Source organism: Pteropus vampyrus, unplaced genomic scaffold, assembly GCF_000151845.1.
Source record: "Pteropus vampyrus isolate Shadow unplaced genomic scaffold, Pvam_2.0 Scaffold109, whole genome shotgun sequence".
Classification (NCBI taxonomy): Eukaryota; Metazoa; Chordata; class Mammalia; order Chiroptera; family Pteropodidae; genus Pteropus; species Pteropus vampyrus.
Window position 1 is genome coordinate 4,499,286 of NW_011888890.1, and position 25,090 is coordinate 4,524,375.

At 36.5% G+C, this 25,090-nt stretch overlaps 1 protein-coding gene across 1 annotated transcript in view; it reads left to right on the forward strand.

Moving 5' to 3' along the window:
* Positions 1 to 25,090, forward strand: part of ADAMTSL1 (ADAMTS like 1) — a 409,445-nt gene that overhangs the window by 51,368 nt on the left and 332,987 nt on the right. Inside the window, exon 3 of the mRNA XM_011365360.2 lies at positions 573 to 618. Coding sequence (XP_011363662.1) covers positions 573 to 618 — 46 coding nt within the window. The remainder of the gene's footprint in view (positions 1 to 572; positions 619 to 25,090) is intronic.

Genomic DNA, 25,090 nt, shown 5'->3' on the forward strand with positions numbered 1-25,090 from the left:
TCAAAATAAAAGTGATTGTCTTTAGATGAGGCAACTATGAGGGATTTTTTTTTCTTTTAGGTAATCTTTTTTAAACCCTCTGTGATGAGCATGTATTTTAAAAATAAAAATAATTCTTTAAGAATTATTACTTTAAATCCTTAGATGTGTAATTTTATAAGATATGTAGAATATTAAGCTCACTTTTAATCATATTCAAGAACTAAGTTTTTTCCATGAAATCTCTCTTCAGTTTTATACCAGAAATAATTAAGACAGGATTCATTTAATATTAATATCTTTCAGAAAAACTTGCATTAGTATTTATTTGGTTAAATAAGAACTACAAGTACTTTTTTTGACAACTTTGAAAGCAAAAAGAATACTTAGTTTCAACCCTCATGGAGAAATCAATTTACAACTTTTTAGACTCTGCCCAATTTGATAGTAACTCCTCTAAAAACACACTCAGAAAAAAAAGAGAGACTCTTATATGAGTCTTAAGAGAGAATTCTTTTCACAAGAAAATAGTTCAAATATAGAGTCTTTTGTAGGTACTAATGGGGTGTTTTTATTTTCTTTTTATCACCTAGGAGCTGTGAGGGAAGAAATATACGATATAGAACATGCAGTAACGTGGTAAGTACTGAAGTTCTGTGATTGTGATAATGTATTTTTTTAAGGACTGAATAATGCTAAGCAGTTTTATGTATCCTGTGCAGATATTAATCATCATTTCACGGAGTGATTTGTATCACTCTATACAAATTATGCATCGTTAAAAAATAAGCATTTTTAATGTTCCTCGATATAAACTTTTACAAATTTTGCCAGATTGAAGCTAACTTGACTATTTCAAAACAAGGACTGTCTCTTTCCTCTCTGCTTCTGACTTTTTATATCTAAGTCTCTTGAGAACAAGTAAGAGGAATGATAAAAGGAACCCATTTGGGTATCATGAAATAGTGTTAGGTAATCAAACTCAGGTTTAACAAATTCATTCATTCATTCAACAAACACTATTCAATACCAACTAGTAGTAGATAAATAACATGTGGTCACGGTCTTAAAACATCTGTGATAGAGTAAGGGATGTAAAGAGGGAAGATAGACGTGCACTCAGCCACATTCTAGGTCAAAATATGACAAATGCTGTAAGAAAGGGATAAAATTATTTATAGGTTAAAAACAGAAATTGGAAGGGTCTTTAAGGAAAAGATGATTTGAGATAGGGTTAAGAGATCTGGGAGGGCTGCGACCTGCCCTGATTGGGTGAGAAGGGGTGACATCCAGTCCAAGTGGAGGAGACATAAGGGGCAACTTTGGAAGCAAGAATGTTTAAGGTATGTTCTAAACACTAATTTGGGTAGGATTGTGCTTAGCAGTATAGAAGAGAAGAATTAAAAGATATTTTGAGGTTACACCATGAACAGATTTGAATGTTACACTCTCAAGTTTATATTAGTTAAATAAATAATGGGAGGGGGTGTTCACTAGACGTTTTGGAGCATGAGTATGATATTATAGAGTTTCACTTTAGGAAGTTTAATTCCATAATGATGTGAGGGATGTACTGGAACAGGAACTAGATGGGGAGCAAGAAGTAATGAGCGTTTGTTTAACCAGGAGGAAACAGATACAAGAGAGATGAAAATTAAGGTCATTGTAAGACTTAAGCCATTCAAATTAGAGTGATGAGTTAAAGTAGGAATAAAGAAAATAGACATGTACAAATTCAGAGCTCTCACGGAGCAACCAATCCTACTGTTAGAGAAGCTCTTTCTTCAATATTTACATGATGGTCATTTTCCTTATTCTAGTCTCAACTCAGATGCCATCTCCTCAAACAGGTTTTCTTGACCATTTCATCTGTGGTTGTCCATCCCTCACAGTAGTCTATCAATCACATTTTATTTTCCTTATAGCACTCACCTCTACCAACATTTATCTTATTTAATTATTTGTTTGTTTTCTGTGTTTCCAGTCTAGAATGTAAATTCCATGAGGTTAGGAGCCTCATTCACTTTATTCACTCCTGCATCCCCCGTGCTGACAACTGTTGACTTACGTATTGTAAGCATACAGTAGATATTTGCCAGATGCTAAATGAGTACCTAGGCTTCTGGAATGGCAAATGCCATTATCAAAAGTGAGAAAGTTGGAAGGAGATTTTGGAGAAGAAAATAATAAATTTGATTTAGAGACACAATTGAGTTGGACATGCAGGCCAGACTTGTAGGTGGTACAGTCAACTAGGCAATAGGGGTCTGATCTGAGGAAAGAGATTGGAGCTCAAGCCATAGGAACACAAAGTAAGAAATACAGAATTTGAAGATTTGGCAGGAGTGTGTTCAGTAGGATGTACAGGATGATGAGAGAAGGGAACATCAGAAATCGATGAACTTCTATATGCAGATAGAAAGAGAACATCATGGCAGGTGAGCCCTCAAAGGCACCATGAGACAAGTAGAAGAAGAAACAAACTAGGATCCCTGAAGACCTTCAGTAGGATAAACGTTGCCAAGAGGTTAAGGTAGGAAAAAATGCCCATGGGGGAGTAGTTTCTATAGTGTAGTAGGAACAAAGTAGAAATCACAGTAGATAAAGAAATATATTCATAAGGAAATGGAATCAATGGATATATGCTGTTCTTATAAAGTGTTAACAGAGGCATATCATTTGTGGAGTCATGGAAGGGTATATGGGTTCTTTGTTTACAATGAGAGACTTTTGAGAGATGAGTTGATTTAAAGAGAGAGAGACCTTATGTGGAGATGAGGCTAGATATATTTGATGCCATAGGTCTCAAAGAAGATAGTGGGTGACAAGAAGAGAATCTTGATAAAGGAAAAGGACATATACTTACTACATTCTTAGAAAACAGACAGAAATGGAGAAAGAAAAGATGAGGGTATAGAAAGATTTCTGAAGAGAAAATTTGAGATGGCCAATAAAGAATAGGCTCAAGCTTCTCTGCAGAGAAGTCTTCTAAGTCGTCTGCTGAAAGTGAAGGAAGTAAGTTGGATTTGCGAAAGTGAGCATAAAGGCTAGAATGGGCACAGAGGAAATCGAGTGGAAGCTAACAAAGCAACATACAAGAATTGTTGGGCAGCAAAGAGGGCTAGGCTGAGGTTAGATAGCTTGATCTGACAGAAAGCAGAGTGTGGTTTGCTTGGTTGATCTGACATGGTCAGCAGAGTGTGAGGACTTAGTCTGGCAATCTGCACTGAAGCAGTAATAGAGAAAATGAACATCGGAAGTGACTCATGGTCAGAATACAGATGAGGTGAAAGAGACTAAAACAAATGAAAAATACATATTTTAAAATGCTCGACCAGGGAGAGTTTTAGGAAGTAGAAGGCATGAGCACTGGGAATAAGAGTAAATTTTCAATGGAAAATTTTGCCAAGTTTATTTCTCTATTTTCATTTAGGGCAGTAGGTGCCAGATAACACAATTTATATAATTGCCTTCTTCACTACACACACACCTCACTGAACTGTGGACCGATGAAAAAGATCAAATAGCTATAGGGCTTTTTATCTTTTAAATTTTTATTTATTTTTTTAATCAGAGAAATGATTTAAATTTTTCCTTTTTCTTTTTTTTAATTTTTAAAAAAGAGTATTCACCAAATATATTTTAGAAATGTTATAAAAATTTTTTCAGTGGAAATGTACTTTGACTCATTGATTTTTTTTACTAACCATTTTATTGTAATATCCTATATATCAGTTTAGAAAAAAGAAAACACCATAATGTTATTAAAGAATCTCCTTACCTTCTACTTTTTTTTTCTTTCCAGGTTTTAAAATAGTGGAGAGAGTCCAAACTCCTTTAAGTATATGAATGCCTAAAGCATCATGAGCAGATGTCTACCTATCCTTTCCTTAAAGCTCTTCAGAAAAAGCCCACAATTTTCTCACCATCATTATGAGTGTTTTCAGGGACAGATGCAAGCTAAGGCTCTGACCTAAGATGACTTAGAATCCATAGCATTTCACGAGCCAACTCTTTATGGCTTGTGGAATCAAAATGACACTGAGTTTTTTATGAGAACCTAGTCTTCAAATAATTTGAAGCTTTTTTTTTTTTAATCTGGCTGTTGGCCATGACAGAAGCAACATTGCCAAAAAAAAAAAAAAAAACTCATAAGAAAGGATATTTTCATAATCACATTCCAATTTTTCAAACTAAGAAGTTCAAAAAAATTTAGTTAAATATTCCTCCTCTAGATACTTGTTGTGGAAAAACTCATGGGTCTCTGGTTATCTAAACCTCCAGGGTCACTCCTTAATCCTTGGACAGCTTCCTAGGGCTCTTCTGAACTGCTTCGCTTCCAAAGATTCACACTTTTTAAATTCTTTGTAGAGCTGCTACATACAACATTTCTTTGGATTCTTGTTCTCTAAGGCAAGAGGGGAAAATATCTCTTCAGTTTCCCAATTTTTCTGGCTTGCCTGAAAAATGAGTTTATATATTTTTAAATTTTTATTGTTAATCACTCTATAGACAGAGCGTACCCATATAAGAAAGTTAAGGTTCTCATAATGTTTGCATAGTAGTCATCACAGCGAGGATACCTTTTTATACTATTTCTAGCTGGTCCAAGTAGACTATTTTCATTCTTAAGGACATAGTTCATCCAACTTTTCCCATTTTACAGTTCCTGTTTTTTTCCTACAGAAGTTGCAAGGCTCTCTCTCTCTATCTCTGGAAGGAAAGACTAAAGATTCTGTTGGGAAAAACAGGTGTGAACTAGCAAACAAATCAAGTGAGTCATTTAGGTCTCAGAGATCCCTGGGGCCCCTCAGAAAGGTCTCCTTTGTCACATCTTCATGTTTATTCAAATTAAATCTCTAATCTTAACCCCTCAATCTTAAATGAGAATTTTAAATTGACTTCCAAAATATTTAGCCCAGTGCTCTTACTCATAAGCTGTTGTTTTGATCACTATCCTTAATCTTTACAAGACTGGAGATTTAGGGGACAGTGACCACAATTAGCAGCATAATAGGCCAAGGTGCCTGTGGTAGCTGATGGTGCTTTCAAGATTCTTATTAAGACTTTATTGCTCCACTGCAACTCTTTACAGTTGTAAAAAACAAACAAACGAAAAACAACAACAAAAACTGATAAGATTATGGTTGGGAAGCCACATTTTTATATTTCTTCTAGAACTGCTAGGGAGGTGAGCGGGCAAAGGATCTCTGTCTTCTAAGGCACAGTTAAAACAACTAAAAATGTTTTTAGCGCATGAAAACAAAACATCATTTATTCACTCCAGAGATAATTGAGCACAGGAACTGTTTTGGTGCTGGGAAACATTGGTGAAGAAGGCCTAAGGACTTAGTTCTCCCTCTTTCATTCAAATGGAGGAAACCAGATTACCAAAAAAGAAAAAAAATGTAAACAAATTATTTAAAAGAAAAAATATCAAGTAGCGATTAGTGCTCTGCAGAGAATTAAGTGATTGGTAGCTACTTCAGTTTGGATGGTCAGGGAAGTCCACCTGCAGAGTGACATTTAAATGACAAGGAACCAGCTCTGAATATCAGAGGAAGAGCAATTCAGATAGAAGGATTAGCTAGTGTGAAGGCTCTGAACTGTGAAGGAAATATTCAAAGAATAGCCCAGTCTATCAAGATGATAGTGTACGAAAGGAAGAATAGCGGAAGATAAGAAAACATATAGCCGAAGGTTGACGGGAATTAGATCATGCAGGACGTTATAGAGTGTTACGTTTTAAGTGCAAAAGGAAACTACCGGAGAACTTTATAGAGAGAAGGAAAGAGTTGGACTGATGGTTACAAAAGGTAGATTTGGCTGCAGGGTCACTCTAGAGGTAGGCGGGAAAGAAGGGAGTAGAAGCAAAAATGTCAGTTAAGAGGCTGTTGCTCTTAAGTTCAGGTGAGCACTAACAGTTGCTTGGACTAGAGTGGCACTTGTAAGAAGATTTGAAATATGTTTTAGAAGTAGAATATCTTTTCCTAAGCCACCTTGGTTCATCCTCAGTTTGATACAATTCACTTTTATGGTCTCCAGCATTGCTACTATGGAATGTCTTATGTGCAGCATTCCAGCAAGAGACAAAAGCAGTAGCTATGTGGCCAGAGAGCACAGAATGATTCTGAGCACGTTTATAATTTTGGGGACCCTCACTTTCTCCACCCAAATAATGGGAGGGTTGAACTGAATGATCTCAGTGGTACCTTCCAGCTCTAAAATTCTGTAATTCTTCCAAAATATTGTGTCTAGGCTATACCGAATTTGGATCTGAATGCAGACCACTTAAGATATCTATGATGGTTTAGTGACTGGCAATACTTAGTGAAAAGATTTACAGCCAGCAATAATCAGAGCGAAGGGAGACAATGTGGACAGTAGAAGCAAAGTCCCCATAGAAGGAAGTTCCTGCTGCAGACCTTGACCATCTGTCTTAACCAGTAATTCTCATCATCGAGGTTACAGAGGTTCATGTTATTCATAGAGCCCTTCACATGGTTATTAATGGTTGCTATAGGTAAATCCTCATTTGACCCTTCTATCCATTTTTCTCATAGGGCCTTTGTACAGCATAAAGTCAGGGGACACATGCTTTATATCAAGAGTCAAATAGTCACACATGGAAGGAATGAACATTCTGCTACAGGCCTTCCATGGTCAGAATTTGGGGGAAAAAAAACTGCTGAAACAACATTCAGACCAGTGAAATACCCATGGGGTCTAGACAGATGCCGTAGTAAATAATAACAACTGCAGAATTCAGTGAGCCGACATGCTGGGCCGTTTTCCAGCCAAGTGGCACATCTAAGATAGGAAGGACGTTAACTTCCCATAATGTAGTCCTTTTCTAGTGAGTCCATATTCTAGTGAAAATAAGACATCCTGCTACTTGTCAGTGCCATTCATTTGTTCACTTGTTCACTTATTCATTCTCTTGTTTAATTTTTAGTATTTAACCAACATTTATTGAGCACTCCACCCTGATTCTACCTTAGGGATGTTAGGAGCTGCTGTTACCAGTAAAAAGACAGGGTACCAGTCCTCAGAGAAATCAGAATCTAGTAGAAAAGACACGCACAACACATGATCAATTAAAATTTTGTAAACACTGTGGAGTTGAGCACAAAGTACTAGGAGGTTATAGAAGGACCATGTCTGATTTTTTTTCACCATCATACACTCAGTGCATAAGACGAAGTATCTAACACCATGCTTCTGAAACCACGTACCAAGGGACCCAACAAACTCACAGGGCTGCTGTGGGTTATTTAAATACTCAAGGGAAACATCACAATCCTTGAGTTTCTTGGACACTGCGAATACCTAGATCATGCTATATTTCTTTCCGTGACATCTTTATGAAATTGAGTTTGCTTTAATAAAAAGTGAGTACTGAGAAAATAAATATGAGACAAGAAGTGAGGATGGCATTATCTAGTTTGATTTCAGACTTTCAGAAGTTATGCAGGGCCCAACAGGTCCACGCATGCTATTAGTAAGTAAACGTGGTTATTTATGAATAAATAAAATGTTATTTTTCTTTCAAGTTATTTTTTTTTTTTTTTCAAATTGCTGCTATGTCATTAGGACACAAGTAACCATTAAGTTCTTTGGACCCAACTACTTGAAAAATGGAACTGCAAGACCTAGGGGGTGCCATAAGAAAAATTACTAGGATATTAAAGGAGCTGTGAACAGAGGAAGTTTGGTAACCTCAATCACATAGTAAGCATTCAACACATATGATGAATGAATGAATGACATGCTAAATAAGGTGACTTTTGGGCTAAGCCTTTCAAGATGATAGAAATTTTTTCCAGGCTACAGTGAGAGTGTTATGAAAAATGAAAATGGAATTAATTCGACAGTTTCTACTGTGACCTAATATGTACCAGGCACTTTTTCTAAAGACTGGGATGAAATCGTGACAGTGAAAGAGAAGGTCCTGTTTGAAGAAGGCAAATAAAGAAAAGTCTGACAATTTCAGATAGTGAAAGATTATGACAGAAATAAAGCAGGTAATGGGATAGAGAGTGACACAGGTGAGGCTGCCGTATGTGGGGTGGTCAGGAAATTCCCTCTGTGACACAGGCTCCAGTTAGCATGTGTGAAGTGTGAAGCGTGAAGTAGCTTGACTTATTTTAGGCCCTGGTGGGTCATTTTGTGAGGTGCAGTATAAGGTACATTGTGGAGAAAGAGGTATTTATTTGTGTTGAAGAGTGTGTACTTGACCCCAAAGTTATTTTTTAAGGAGAATTCTTAGCCTCTCTCTAAGGGTGATGGGCATTGTTTGGAAGCAGGACAGAAGGCTGCTAGAAAGCGAGACTGCTCTAACTACCCACTTCTGTGCATTTCTCTCTCCCAGGCTCACACCCAGTCAGTCTCAGACTGAAATGCATAAAAATCAGAGGGATCTCTTCACCTCAAGTAGGAAGTCTCTTAAGTAGGAAAGAAATTCTGAGGGAACGATGTTGGTTTCTTCTTGGTGTTCAAAGCCCGCCACCGACTAAAGGGAGCCTTCTGAGAGTACTCGGGGCATCCTTGGCGGTTACCCTGAGGCTGACTCTGCTCTCCATCAGTGGACTAAAGAAATGTGCTGCTTGCCAGGTCCATCCATGCTTCCCTCCTCATTGACCTATCTAGCTGAAAAACATGAATTTTCCTCATACTTTAATTTTTACTGAGAAAGAAAGGACTCTCATTTTAAAGTCTGGTAGGACATAGCTTTTCCAAGTAACTTTATTAGGACTTCATTTACACTTAGATATACATTCATTTGTGTAACAAAATTGGGCCCAGGCTCTCCGGTCCTTTAGATCCCACATACATTTTACATGTGGGCAGTCTCTGAGAGGCCATCAAGATGTATGTGTGGGAGGAGGGGAGAGAAATTTAAAGGACACACTTCATTTTCAATCGTGATCCTGAGGACTGAAAGCCACCTTGTATAGCAGAAAGAACATCGGCTATTCTGAATCCTGGGGCTGCTTCTTAGTAATTATGTGCTTTAAAACATTCATTAACCTCTCTCAGCTTTCTTACCTGAAAAAATATCCTTCTTGTATATGTACAAAAAATGTTTTTGTTAATTCAGTGTTTATCTTAGAGTAAAAATTGGAAACAAATGAAGGAAGGCTGATTGAGTAAAGAGCGGTATGTCCGTACCATGGAATGCTACACAATCATTAAAAAGAATAAGGGAGATCTGTGTGCATAACCCAAAGTTCTTCTGAGACATATTAAGTGTGAAAAAGAAAGCAAGCCTTAAGATGATGTCAGTCAGTTTAAAATTAAATCCCTAAACTGAAATATGTCTGGCTTTGTGGCATATCACAAGTCTTGAAGGACACACACCAGAGTGATCACAGTGATTATGTATATATGTAATGTAGAGAGAGAGAGATTTCGAGTGATTTAAGAGAGATTTTCCTTTTTTCTGTCTATACTTTTATAGTGTTTTAGATTTCTTACAGTGAACATGTATTCCATTACTGGCATAAATTTAAAAAATACTCCCCAAAATGAGGTTGGGACAAAGTATTTCAAAAGTCATCGAATAATGTTTATTATTTAAATTGGAAAAAAATACTACTCCTCAGGATTTTTCTGAATATTGCATGAAAAATTATATAAAAAGCACTGTCTGATGCCTGACTCAGTAATTCTGGTTCTGCCCTCCCTCAGTCCCTTTTAATTTTCCCCTTTCTATGGCAAAGTACTCTTTCCAGGAGAATACACTATTTTTTAAAAAGTAAAAATAAGAATACTTAAAATTGTTGAAGGTCAGTCTTACACGTGTGCCGTTATGGGGAACTTCTGCTTGTTTTGCCAAAATAACATGTCGCAAGTATTCTGGGGGTAGTGTGTGTGTGTGGCGGGGGCGCGGATTACCCTGCCTCCCGCCCCCAGCAGAACTGCAGGCTCGTAATGCCCCTTCCTTTGGATGAATTATAGAAAAACAGACTATCTATACAGTGCCCAGTCCTTAGGCTAAACAGTTAGATCTCTGGCAGCTATAAAGCTTGACTGTACTTTGGCCAGACAAATACTTGGTCAGAATTGCTGTATATTCTCAGAAACAAATCCCAGGGGACCAATCAATATCCCCCATAATGAGTCAAACTTACCACAAAGCTAGAACGAATGTAGAATGGCAACTTAACTACTTGTAGGGCTTTGTGGTTTGCGTGAGTGTTTTTCCCTTTCAGCTTTGAGAAGAATTGCTGTTGCCGAAACAAAAGGATGTTCTTTAGGGAACACATTTTCAAAAACATCCCAATTTCCCTGATTTGGGCCAAAGTTTTTTATATCTATGCTGAAATCAGATAACAAAGAACAATAATTTTTAGGTAGTAAAAAATGATACATAACTTTTACTGTTTCTCTGAGGACAGAGTTCCTCTCCACCTATAACAGCGCTAATGCTAATCAAGCTTCGACCATCTTGCAAATGAGTTAATCTCTAAATGCAGGTACACAGCATGCCATGTAGACAACTGGAGGTTGATTTTGGTTCAAAATACAGTATTTCTTTTTCAATAGTTAAACACTAAGTATACAGAATAATGGTTGAAAATATTTGCAGCAATACTCTGGGGAAAAAACCCTCATATTTTATGACTAACTGTTTTATCATTTGTGGCACAAAGAAATAAACATTTTTTTAATGATTCACAGATTCCTTCACTTGGTGGATCTGGTGGATATAGACCTCTCTGCAGTGCTTGCTGCCAGGCAGCTAGCCAAGTTTGGAGGGGGGCGGGGGGGCGGTTCCTCCCCAGTGGGTTGGGCCCTTCTGCTTTTCTTCCCTCCTAGGCTTTCTTCAGACTGCTGCACACATTTCTTTTCTGTTTTAATGCTTTTTCTGACATGTCTTTATTGGACCCCTCCTAAGTCTCTCTACTTTTCCTTTCTCCTTAATGTGTTCTCAATTTCTTATCCTCTGCCTCAACTTTTTACTCTCTGGGAGTGGTGTGATATGATTATGACTCCGTGGAGAGAACACAAGGTTGGGAGCTCTGCTACTTACTCTCTTTGTGGTTGGGCAAGCTCACCAACTTCTCATAGCCTCAGTTTCCTCAATCATGAAGTGGAAGTAAGAGTCATGCTCACTTTACTGTATTCCTTTACAGCAGCAGTCCCCAACCTTCCTGGTACCAGGGACCAGCGCTCCTATGAGAATCTGATGCCTGATGATCTGAGGAGCCGAGGTGGTGAAGCTAGCACTGGGGAGCGGCTGCAAATACAAATGAAGCTTTGCTTGCTGGCTGCCGCTCATCCTGTTGTGTGGCCCCAGTTCCTAAAAGGCCACAGACCAGTACCGGTCTACAGCCCAGGGGTTGGGGACCCCTGCTGTACAGGAATCAGTGCAGTAATGTAAATACAGGGGAGACACTTAATAAAGTTTAGTTCCTTCTTCCACATTACTTTGGCAGTAATTGATGGTCTTCGAGAAGAGCTAAATTCCCCAGCTAAGGACAATTTTACCCTTATCTGTAGCTCAAGATAATATTAAGAACTCCAAATTGTTGAGGAAGATGTGAAAGGAAATGCATTGATATTATTGACTTCTGCTCATTGGCATCTTTCTGGTATTATCTAAAAGGCCATAAGGAATTTTTTCCCACTAAATTGATTATGGTTTTTTTCTAAGCCAGCATTATCCCATGGGGAGTGTCAGAGGGAACTTTGGCAATACTTGTAAATGGCCTTTGAGTGATAAGAGCTGGCCTTCCTGAACTGAAGAGTCACATGTTCCAGTTCACACATGTGATGCTGACTAATAAGAAATCAAATTGCATCACATAACAGCTATGTTCTTTTCCTGTGGATTGATAGCTAGTGTAAAGCAACTGCTTTCCTAAGGCTATTAGTATGGGCAGGAATGCCTATGTCATCAATCCAGAATCTGTTTCCTTCAAAATTGCCATGATTGATTGCTATATGGAAGCTTCGAAGAACAGTTCAGCTAGACTTTTAGCAAGTGTGTGTCTTGTCATTAATGGCACAGTACTGGCTTGATAGATTTTTGAAGGAAAAAAATCCTTCATCAATTCAACTGATGACGAGGATCAGGATGATTCTATCATTTCCCAGAGTTTTAGGACTTATTAGACTGAGAAATGCTGAGATACCCTCCATCTCTCAGCTAACTCCATGACCTTAAACAAATAGCTTTAACCTCTATGTGCCACAATCCACCTCTATTAAAGACGACTAGAACACTGATCACACACTTCAGAGGGATCTTGGCAAAGTCATAGACTTACAGAATATTAGAATCAGAAAGGAACTAGTATAATTTGGGGTATCTATCATGTGCTAGGCATGGTGCTAATTACTTTTCAATGCCTAATTCATTTAATTCCTATAACCACCTTGACAAGAGTATTGCCCTGATTTTACAGATAAACAAATTTGTACATTTAAAGAGATGAAATACTTTAGGTGACACAGCTAAGGAGTGATGCTGCTGGGTTTATATAATACCCAAAGCCCATGCCCATTTTTTCAACACGCAAGAGGGTGTATAAATGATCTAAACTAACTTATTTAGCAAATAACAAAACTAAGATACAAAAAGTTTAAGGCTCAGGCATCTTTACAACATATACTTTTTTTAAGAAAAGAGATATTCAAATAAGTTTACTATAGCATTTATAATTCTTCAAGGCTAAAAGTACATGAACTGAGAATTTTAATTGTGCAAATTAATTACTGCAGAAAAGGCAAATCCCAGAATCCTTGCTGAAAACATCCCTAATTCTCTCTCCTTTAAGCTTCTCCATCTGTCACCAGGATATAAATTTATTCAGTCAATAGTCCTCAAAAGCTACTTTCCCAAGTCCTCGTTTCTGAACTGCATAAGATGTATGCCAGCCTCTGGTGACCCAGATAGAAACTTGAAGAAGGGATTTGACAGTGACTTTGAAAGAAATTACTACTGCAGTTCTTCCCTTGGCAGAGTGCCTCTTGGAATGAAACCAAACAAGATGTCATGCATAGGTTGCTAACGTGCAAATACTTGTCTGTGCTCAGCCTCGTTTCCGTGAGACTAGAAATGATAAGCAGCATCAATCTTCCAATTAACACCAAGATGTGCTGAAACTCAGGCAACATAAATTCTTCTGGTTTTCCCCCTGAGAGATCACTGACAGACCTTTGTAGTGAATCTTGTGAGCTCAAGCCATTATTTAATTTGTTAACTCACTTTTGTACTATATTTTACTTCTAGGAATCTTGTCCTTCGTGTGTTTTTCTTTGCAGTTTAAACATTCTCTTCCTTTTCGGAGAAAATTGTAGAATTTAAAAAGGTTATCTTTGAGTGTTTGCCTATATTTTTCTTTATAATTTCACCATGAGCAGAAGCTACACATGCCTCTTAGAGTACATTTAGTTTGGGTTTCAAATTCAGTTTCGAGTTTTGAGTGAAATATGGTCATCACAGAAGGAAGAGTAAAGAGGCATTACTTAGGATTCCTTTTCCTTAGAATCTTGTTTGAGCAAACATGCTTCAAAACATATTCAACACCAGTATTACATAATATACAAGCAATATATTCATTACAAAACCCCTCCCCTTCCCAAACAGCAGTTTTTAAATGATATATCGATACTTTTCACAAAGTATAATTTATAGCTTTTAAATTTTTTTCTTCCTTTAAAATGTTAAGAATTATCTACTTTGAGTTGTTACAGATATTAAAAGTAATTTGGACAAACTTCTCAATCCTCATAGGGCTGTAGTTTGAAAAACAATTTTCAAACACCTTTCTGTGAAGCCACTTTGACATCGTCGATTGGTGAGGAAGGCTAAGCAGCCAGGTTTCTAGGCTCGCCACCCTTATTTCATCCAGAACAGCTCTGCTTTCTTGACTAGCATCCATGTAGGTGTCATTGGGAAGAAAATAGTTCAGCAACGACAACAACAACAAAAAAGTTTTAAAAACCCTGCTTTATCTTATCCCGCCTAAGAACTTCTAGTTTCTGCCCGATCGTTTCTAGGGAAGAAAACTCTCCATCATGTACATTTGTTGCACAATGCTAATTGCCAAGAGAGTGTTTTTTATAGTAAGCCGATGTGCACTTTCCTATTATTTTGTAATTTAATTCAACAGATAGTTAATGACTGCATGCAAGGCACTGTGCTCAGAGCAAATGAAAATGAAGAGATTTGTATAAGAGAGTTTCTACTCTCAAATGTTTTGAAATTGGAGGCAGGAAGACAAGAAAGAAAAAATACAGATATTTCTAATCCAATGAAGAATAAGATAAGCCGTGAAAGAAAAGTATAAAGAGCTGTGTTACTCTCTCTATTTCCAAACAAGCAGCAATAAATAAAGCAGATAAAATATGAAATGATAAAAACCAATGACAAAGCCAAGTTTAAAAGAAAGATTAAAATGTCCATGGACCAAAAATGGAGCATACATGCAAGATGGTAAGTCGTGCTGATATCACAGGCTTGGGGGCTTCTTGACTAGAAATAAGCAAAGATTAGCAGCAGCTCACCTCCTGTGGCATAGTAGGGCTAAACTTATTTTTACAGGAGAAGGCTCACCTAAGCCAGGTAGAGAACTCTGTGTCAAGGGCTTGCATGAGGCTCTCTGTGAGGAGAGAAGCTGAAGAGTGTTTTGTTGTTGTTGTTTAAATAATGACCTTTTGCCTGAGATGAGAGCTTTATCTGAAACAATGGGTCTAGAGAGACTAGTGAACTTAGATAGCACATTATGAACTGAAATTACAAAACTACACTTTAGCTCTTAAAGTGTAATTAAAGATGGACTTGCAATTAAAACCTAAAATTCTAGTATAGTAATCTGATTCTGAACTGTGGGCTGTAAGAATCACATGGAGATAATTACAAAATTATTAGCTTATAGAGTAGCCCGGATTATCTGGGGGTGGGAGTGAGGGGCTAATCTAATCGATAAGCCTTAAAAGCAGAGAACTTTCTGCAGCTGCAGGCAGAAAAGATGTGGCAAAAGAAGTTAGACTCCAAGCACAGGAAGACTTTCATGCAGTGTTACTGCCTCTGAGATGGAGGGGGCTGCAGGCGAGGACCAGAGAGGCCTCTAGGAGCATGGTGACCTCCAGCTGACAGCCAGAAAGGAAAGAGGGACATCTGTCCTCCAACCCCAAAGAACTGAGTTTGACCAACAACCCAAAAGAGCTTAGAAGTGGGTTCATCTGCTAATTTCAGAAAGCAACCTAGCCCGTCCAACTCCTTGATTTTGGCTTCGTGAAATTCTAAGCAAAGGACCTAGTTTAGCCACAGTGTACCTCAACTTCTGTCTTACAGACTTGTAAGATAATCAGTTTGTGTTTTAAGCACCTGTGATTATGGTAATTTGTTAAGGCAGCAATAGAAAACCAATAGAGTCAGTAAACCAGCTATTGACCCTAACTTTGTTTTTATGTAATGTGTGTATATTAATAGCATTTCAGTGTTTAGTTTGTATTAAGGCTCTTATACTTGGGAAGAGAATAGAAACACAAAAGAAAGTTTAGGTTTTTAGAAAATTCAAGTTGAGATAATACTAGAAAGTAAAGAGAATCTTACCACTCTACTATGTTAGAGTAAAAAGAATCAAAGAAACAGGATAGTAAATAGAAAATACAAAACAAGGTAGTGTATGTTCAAACTTTACAAGATAATGCCAGGGTTTTCTACAGTGATTATTTTAATTTGTACTTCCAAGAGAATCATACCTGTTGTTTGTGCTCCATATCCTTGCCAATGCTTGCTCTTATATTACTTTTTTTGTCTAATCTTGTGGGTACACTCCTCAAATATACTCCATTTGGTTATATATATTATATTTTTTGTGTACATCTGGTTTTGGTTTGCTAATATTTTGTTTAGGATGTTTGCATCTATGTTGAGTAATTTTCTTATACAATCTTTACCTGGTTTTGATAGAATGGATTGGGAAATGTTTTCTCTTTTTCTAGTATTTGGAAGAGTTTATTTTAGAATGGGTGGTTTAGTGGACGGACTTTGCTTGTAAAATCATGAGCAAGGTTTTTTCTTTATGGAAAGAGTTTTAATTACTGATGGGATTTCTTTAAAGACTATATATACAAAGTATAGCCTAGTGGACAAGAGAATGAACTTTAGAGCTAGCTAGGTTCAACCTCAACTTTGATTTATTAGATGTGTGGAAGTCATTTAATGTCACTGTGGCTTAGTTTTCTTATCTATAAAATGGAACATAGAGTAGTGAGGATTAAATGAGCTGATATATTTAAACTACATGGGACAGTGCCTGGTACATAGTCAGTTCTATGTACACATTTACTTTTATTGTTGTTGTTACTTCTGTTTCTTCTTGAGTAATGTTTCATTTTCTCTTGAATAGTTTTTTCTTAAGACTTGTTTTCAAATTTATTGGCTTAAAGCTGGTCATACTTTTCTGTTACTATATTTTTAACTCTGGCTATAATCTGCAGTTGTCTCTCCTTTTTCATCACCAATAGTGTTTGAGAATTCTTTTTTCTTAATATTATTATTCAGTCAAGTTTGTCAGAAATTTATTTTATTAGTCTTTTCAAGTAACCAAACTTTGGCTTTGTTGAATCTATTGTTTCTGTATTTTCTGTTTCGTTGATCTTTGTATTATTTTCTTTCATCTACTTTCTTTGGATTTATTTTATTGTACTTTTTTCTAATGCCTTAGGTTTGATGCTTAGAGTATTAAGTTTTAGCCTTTTTTGTTGGTACATGTAAATGTTCACCTTTGCTTGTTTTCTACAGTGTGATAAAGAGAATTTTCATTATCTTTCAGTTCTAGATGTTCTAAAATTTTTATTATTTCTTCAAGTCATAAGTTATTTAGGTCTGTTTATTAGCATTGATATATGTTAAAGTTTTAAAATGATCTTTTTATTAACCTCTAACAAGTGCATGGTGATTTTTTAAAAATAATCTTTTCATCAATTTCTTTGAAGTTTGTTGATACTTGATATATGACCTAATATTCATGTGTTCTTGAAGAGAACATGAGTCTATCAAGCATTTAAAATGTGTTTTTCAAATCTACTTCTTCAGTGATTTTTTTTTTTTAACTTGCTTGGGAAAAGGATTTAAAATAGATACTTCATTGGTTAATTTGCCAATGCTTAGAGGCCACGCTTTAAGTTTCAACCTGAAAACACTGGGTTTTAGGGGTCAGAAAATATATTTCTCTAATTCTTTTTTGGTTTCTTAAAATGTGTCCATGGTCCAAGATCAACAAACTAGGAAGTATGAGCACATATGAACAAAGTTGAGTGTTGTCATCCATTGAACTTATAACCCAGTGTATTTGGCACATGATAGTGTTTAATTAGATTCATATGTTAAGACATTTATATAAGTCACTTTAATTAAAATTATGTTCAAACAACTAAATAAAGTAGTTGGGGAGGCAGTGAGGCAAGGGGGAAGACAAAACTAGATGAAACCAGCACAGTCTCAACTTCCTCTGAAGCTCCCTAGAGTCGTATAACTCATGAACAACTAGCCCGTCTTGTGTATGTATTGAGCATTTACTATGTGCCAGTACTGAGTTAAACATTTTACTTATATTAACTATTCTTATCCCATTTGTCCACAGAGCCACCATATGATAATGCCAGCCACCCATAAGTCAAGGTGAATATTGAGGCCCTAGAGAGGTCTTTTTGTTTGATTTCTAGGAGCTGACTCTTTTCACTGTATTCTGAAAGTAATACCCAGGAGCCCAGTTTATGGCTGCAAATTGAAAGCTGATGAGAGAAGCATTAAAGGAGTAGTGATGGACCTGTCTGTCCTCTTGTTCAGGATAAAGAGGAAGTTAGGGATGAGGAAAGAGAAAGCAGAGGTGTGATCAGGGACATTATGTAGGTCCTAGGCCCCTCGTAAAGGAGAAAGGGAAAAGGAAGGAAATTCAGAAAGGGAACTGGGAAAAGATAGCAAACAATATTCAGGTCCTGCTTGATCGGAGTGCCCTGAGTTTTCGAAAGGAAGGGTGAACGCCTTTGTCTCGTATGTAAGGGAAACTCTTACTATTTCCCTAGAACAAACCTGTGGAGCGATTCCCTTCCACCCGGTCTACTGCCTGACCCCTTGGAGAAGAAATTCCCTTCACTGCTTTGTTTTACTTACTGCTTTGTTCTGGTTCCATGGCTGTCAGATTTTTCTAAAATAATCTGACTTTCAATTATTCTCCTGGTGTTACTATAAGTACCCTCTAATTTATCAATTAGAGTTTTAATGTTTGATTTGGAATGTATTCTCATGATGAAGCTTCCAGAAATCTGAGGATACTTCTTTTACAGGATCAGCTTATATAGTATTCACCAAGAACTTGGGTGTTGGAATAAGAATCCTGATTTTGAAGTTAGAAAGAGACTCGGTAAAGAAGAGAAAGGGTCATTCATCTCTCAATCATTTAATCTACAGTCACTCTACCTCTTTCCCCTCTTTCCAACATCTATAAGAAAAACCCATCTATTTGTCACTGGTACCATGGACAGTCTGAGAGCACCTTGTTTTCTTTCTTTGAAAAATGTGGCACAAGAGAGCATCACGTCTCTTGCCAAGGTGACTTGCCTTAGTGGCCAGGGTTTAGAGTCTCCCATCCAGAAAGACATCTGACTAAGAGGAGACTCTGTTCCATCCCATTGACTGGAGAATACATGTCTTTCTCCTTCATATAAACCCAGTGCCTTCTTCCAGTGGAGAGTGCCTTCAGTCCTACTAAGTCAACTGGCTGCATAATAATTCAAATAGAAGCCTGACCTCTGCTTAGTAGGAACTGACTTTGACGAATCTTAAATTGTGTGTTACAAAGATGTTACCAAAGGAGTGCCCAGGTGTATTTCAGGTCATTCGTGGGACTGTATTACATGCCTCCCAAAAAGGATCACAAATTTATACATTGCCAGGAATATAGACAGCTGTCAAGATTCAGGAACAGCTAAAAAGAAGCCTGCAGGCAGTATTAGGTGGTCGATTATAGATTGGGAGGGAGAGAAACTAAGGAGAGTATGCTGAGGTCTTCTCTGACTTGTCTGACATGGTATTTACCTTTGAATTGCTCTAGACAGTGTTTTTTTAAATTTTTTTAAGTGATTGGCATAAATACCACATGTACTAGGAGACAACGACAGTCTCCATGTTTGCTCCTTTGTAATATATCAAGCTTTATTACCCTTTCCCACCAATATGTAGAAACATAATGAACTTGTTATGCAGCAGGCCTAAGCAGTAGTAACAGTTTAAGTATTTACATGCTAAAATGTTTCCCTTATACTAGTTCTTCTCTAACCTGACTCTCCACCACAAGTATTTTCATAAATGTAGTCTGAAAACAAAAAACTGCATAATTATGTGCTTACAAAATAAAATTGTTTGCCATGTTCCAAAAAGGTCTACAAATTACTACTTCAAATATGCTAATTTGGGGGAGGGATATTTATTTTAGACTAGAATAAAAAAATAGTGAAAAGTCAGAAATGCTGATTTAAGAAAAAATATTGCTAAATTGGAGCTAATTCAAAGAAAGGGGCTAAAATAATAAAAGGCCTCAAGGAAGGAATATTTTCAAAATTGAGAGAATTTAAGAGTCTAACATGACAAACTACAACCAGTCCTACAAACACCTCTGGGGAGTCGAATTCCAAACGTCTGCATTGTTCAAAGGAGAAAAAAAATAAAAGCACTGAAATAAAAGCTACCCAAAGGGAAAAAAATAAACTTTTAAAACTAAATGTTTTAAATGTTTTTACTTAGATCAGCTCTCAGATGCCTGGAGACATTAAAAACTAGCCAGGCAAAGCATTTGTTTTCAGATAACAAGTAAAGAGGGTGGGGTTAATGATTTATTATATCATACATTTTGAATTTCTCATGTCTGGACCTGAATAAATACATTAGATTGGTTTAGAGGTCTTTAATATGCCTGTAACCAGTGTTCGCTTAGTAGGCACAGAGTAGGGCACACCCAAAGTTTGAATAAACTAGAGAGTTCCATATTATTTCACAGGATCACAAATCTGTAAAGACGTTATTCTGTTGATCATGAAACTGATCCATATATAGTAAGGTGTTAAAATGGTTAATGATTAATTTTCGTTGGCACCCATTTCCCTTAAACATGTTATTTTGCAAAAGTATCGACAGTTTGGAAGAAAAATAAAGAAAATCTAAAAGTCTTTTATATCAGAAAAGAGAAAACAAAAGCAAGAACTCTTAAATATATCTTGTATTCATGAAAATGTAGTGTCTCAAGGAAGTCTGTTGGCATTTTCAAAAAGGAGGATGAATGAGCCAAAAATGGCCTTTATCTACTGTGCCACCACCCTCCAAAATCAACCCCATTTTCTATTCTTTGCACTCATAGTGATGTGTTAGACATTTAAGTATTATGTTCTTGAAATATAATAGAATTGTCTACATACAGACTGTCTAGACAGGGCAGGGACTATGTCGGCTTAATTTCATTTTACATAGCAGCTAGCAGTCTTGCACAAATAAATGATTTTGATGATGATATTGATGTTAGTATAAGCAGGTGGCCAAAATTTAGGAGATAAAGCTTGATACCTTAACATTAGTGCTTTATAACGCATGTATGCACTGGGTGTTGTATAAAAGTTACATATGTCTGGCTATTTATTGAATAATAAATTATTTCAGCACATTTTATGTTTCTTAATATTGCCCTGTTAAACTTGTTTACATGGAGGAGGAAATATCAATCTGCCTATTCAGGAAGTAGGCAAGAATCCCTATTCAACTTTCCTAGTGTCTGAAATGAATAAGTATTCCTGTGAATTTGTATTTTAAAAAAGAAGAAAAAAATTAGCTGTCCTGTCAAAATTTTCTAAGATTTCTTGATTAGAAAGCTGTCAAGATTTAGATTTCCTGAAAGACTCGATAAAACAGGATTGGAGTTTCTATAACGAAAACCATGACTTCTGTTTCATTTATTTGATACATTAGTCATTCACTTTCAAAAATAAATATTTGAGTACTTGTATATAACAGCAAGCCAGACAGTCAAAGATCGCTGTCCTCCTGGAGCTTATGCTTTAGTGGAAAGAAATAGAAAATAAAAAGTATGCATAATATGTAAATTATATGGTGTACTTGAAGGTGATTAAGTGAAATGGAAAACAAAAATCAGAATAAAAAAGAATAAGAAGTGGGAGTGGTGTTGCAATTTTCCATAGAGAAGTCAGGATAGGTCTCATGAGAAGGTGATTTTGAGCAAAGACCTGATAGAGGTGAAATAAATAGCCACTTGAAATCTGGGCAAAGAAAATTCCAGGCAGAAGGGATAGATAAAGCATTTGTCCAAAAGAAGGGTATTACTGGAGTGTTCAAGAGGTAGCTAGGAGTCCAGTGTGACTGAAGCCAAGTGAATAAGGAAGACAATAGGGGGAGATGGAGCGAGATCTTTACCTCTATCTGAGTTGAGGATTTTGGCTTTTAGTCTGAGTGAAGTGGGGAGCATTTGCAGAGTCGTAGCAGAAAGGAAACATGGTCTGCTGTATGCTTTGGTAAGATCATTCTGACTGCTATGTTGACAGAAGTCTCTAGCAGAGCAAGGGTGGGAGCAGGAAGATAAGTTAGGAGACTGTTGTAATGCAGGCAAGACGTGATGGTGGCTTGGACTAGATTGTGGTCAGATTCTGCATAATTTTGTATGTAGAGCCAACCTTTCCTGATGGATTGAATATAGGAGGCAAGGCTCTTTCTAAGACAGTGGTTCTCAAAGTGTGATCACCAAATGAGCAATATCAGCATCATTGAGAAATTTGTTAAAAAGGAAAATTGTACCTCACCCCAAGATCTGCTGAATCAGAAACTATGGGTGGTGGGGCTTCAGCAATCTGGCATTTTTTAACAAGCCCTCCACGTGATTCTGATGCATGTACAAGTGTGAGGACCACTGCTTTAAGATTTGGGGCCTGAAAAGAGTGGAGTTGACATTGACTGGGATGGCGCAGGCTTCAGAGGGAACAGATTGGGGTGGGGAGGATCAGGGGTTCAGGTTTAAACACGATGAGTTCCTGATGTCTTAGACAACCAGATGGTGAGGAAGCCAGTTGAGCTCAGGAGAGAGTGTCTGAGTTGGAAATAGAAACTGAAACATTATGTTTCTGAGGACAAAATATCGTATTAGATTGGATTGCATCAATGAATATTTACAGTTTAGTGGTTTCATCCTAACTTTGAACAAAAGAAGCAGAAATTCAAGTAATAGAGACTAAAATATATAGAAGAGGCAGCCTACCATCTATTTAAGTGTGCTAAGAGATTTGAGAGCTTTTTTAAAGGGTATATTTTCTAGAGGCTCCATTCATTTAATTTAGAGGAATCTTTTATGGTAATTTTTTCCTACTTTACGATCAGTCTGTCGACAATTCCTAATATTTTGAGAGTAAATCTTAGAAATGATGAGATTTTCTAAGGTCACCAAGGAGCTGATAAATTTCTACATATATTTACATCATAAAGTTACAATTCAGGATTGCTGGAGGATAGAGTACATGCCTTACTAAACAATTCTAATCTACTGCTCTTGCACAGTAACTTTTATGGAGGATGAATGATTATGGCGGGATAGAGGGTAGATAGAGAATTGAGAAAAACAGTTGCAAGACAGGGAAATGCAGTGAGAAGAATAGATTCTTCAGTTACTATAGTACATATGATCACCTAAATATAATTTCCAGTGTTTTCTTGATACTATCATGTGATAATGTTGACTTTAAATAAAAGCGTAGAATCGGAATATGGCATTTATACCAAGGCATTCATAATAATTCATAATTTCAATGAAACAGCAAAATTAGCAGAAAAAGCCAACCACTGAATATTTAAAGATAAAGGTAAAGCAGAGAGATGTCCCTCAGGAAGGAGAACATCTTCTTTAAAAAAAGAAAAGTAAAAAGTGATGTTTCTCCTGACCCTGAATATATATTCTGTATATTTTTTCAAAACCATTTTAAAGGCCTTTCAGATGCTGCCACCTTAGCTGCTGGGATGTAATCTCTTATATTTCACCCGGTAAACTCTGGGAAGCCTGACCCTCTTTTGTCCCACAGTGTAATCTGATCCACCTATCATCATCAGGGGACATCTGGGATCCATCTTATCTTTCCCACTGGCTAGTTGATTAACCAGAAAATGTTTTGAATTGGATTCATATATGGCAAGGCTCCACAGACTTTATGAATTATAATGGAAGCATGTAAAAGGTCAGATTTTATTTTTCTGCTTTTAAAGAAAAAAACTGACACAGTTAGGATCGAGTACTTAAAAATTGGAGAGAAAAATTATTAATTGTATTAAATAGCTAAATAACAATAATTCATACGATCATCTGACTATTTGAAATAAAACGTTTTTTCAGAGTGCGAAAGTCCTAGCTCAGTAGCCTAAAACAGAGTTTCCAATCCACAGATGTATTAAAGTTAGTTAGAAATAGAAGACCAAGAAATACATTATTTTGCTCTCTCGCGCGCTATTTCTGCTGGATGGTGTTTCTGCAGATATATGAGGGACTGAAAGTTGAGGGTCTTTAGTCCAGTGCATTCTTCCCACATCATGTTTTTTGCCAGGTTCTTGGTGGGGGATATGTTTGGTTCAAATAGCCACTAGACTTTTCATTAATTTTGTCTTCATCATTACCACCTATGAGCCAAGTTTAATGATTAAGTATATAAATAATAATTTTTTTCTTCTTTGGTTTAAATATCCCAATTGAAAACTCGTGATTCCTATCACTAAGGTTTTATGAAAGTAGAAATCTCACATTGTCTATATTCAGTAAACCCTACATTCAGTATTCCCTGAGGAAAACCACCTCTCATGCTCAGAACCGAGGACTTATATCATCGAGCATTTCTCCAGAAGCTGATATTTCAAAGATGATACCCAGGATAAGATGTTAAATATTTTTCAAAGCAATTAGGACATCAGTCTCTAAACTGAATTTTAGGAAGATCAAGAAATATAGTGGTTTCATGGATTAAATTATAATTTAAAACTCTATACAAATACAAGTTATTCTGTTGTAATTACTATCATGATACGTGTGGGACAGGAGTCTATGATGACTTTGCTTGAGTTTCCAGTCCTGTAGCTGGGTGATCCCAGATGCATCAGGAGTTCAGTGAGTGTCTTGAGCTATGCTTGAAAAGTTTTGGGTTCAGCAAAAGAAACTTTTTCCAAATCCTTCTTTCCTTAATTTTTAAATATGCGTATTTCAAGGGAAATTTGATTCATATGTTTCTAATTCATTTACACTTAAATCATCAAAATGTCATTTTGTAAGAGCTATTTGATGTCCAAGAAGCTTTCTGAACCTGTTTTATAGGTCCTCTTAAGTCTTCTTTCTTAAAACAGGAAGTTATATTTTGCCAAGTACAAATAAACTCAAACATTAAAGATTCAAGTTCAATTTCCAACTCTGAACTTCAGGTTTTAAGTGTATTCTCAATTGAGCAAATTATAGTTTCCCACCCCTACACAAATATGAGTAAAAAGAAAGACAGTAGTGATAAAAACAGGTAAAGGTATTCACAAAAATTATTCTCAAAGATAATTCTCCGGTTGTGAAAGTTTATAAAACCTGTAACAGGTGTTCTACCAGCTATTAGAGACAGGTGAATTTTGAACAGGAACATCTGTCCGCTCGTTGATTCTTTGTGAGGTATCTAATTAAGTTTATTGATTTTTTCACAGAAAAAACCTAAAAGACCTAATATTTTAACTTCACTTTTTACTAGTTTTCCCTTTGAGTCTTATTTATTTTAGTAAAAATGGCAAGACTTAACACATTTTGTTTAACAGAAGGGACTCATAAGAAACTCTGTAGGAGTTTTATGTCTGTACTAAGATCATGTAACATCAAGTTTAAAATGTAATGACACTCTTTTTTTGGAATTGGATAAATGCAGAAAATTATCTCTGGTTCATACTAAGCTGTCCTTTAATTATATATTACCCTTATTACTTTAATGCCAAGGTGACTCAGCCTGACCCTGAAATCCCCTGTAGCTGATTCACTTTTTCTTATAGATAGAGAAGGTAAAATATTTATGAGAGGGGTTTGGGATTGTTCTAAAC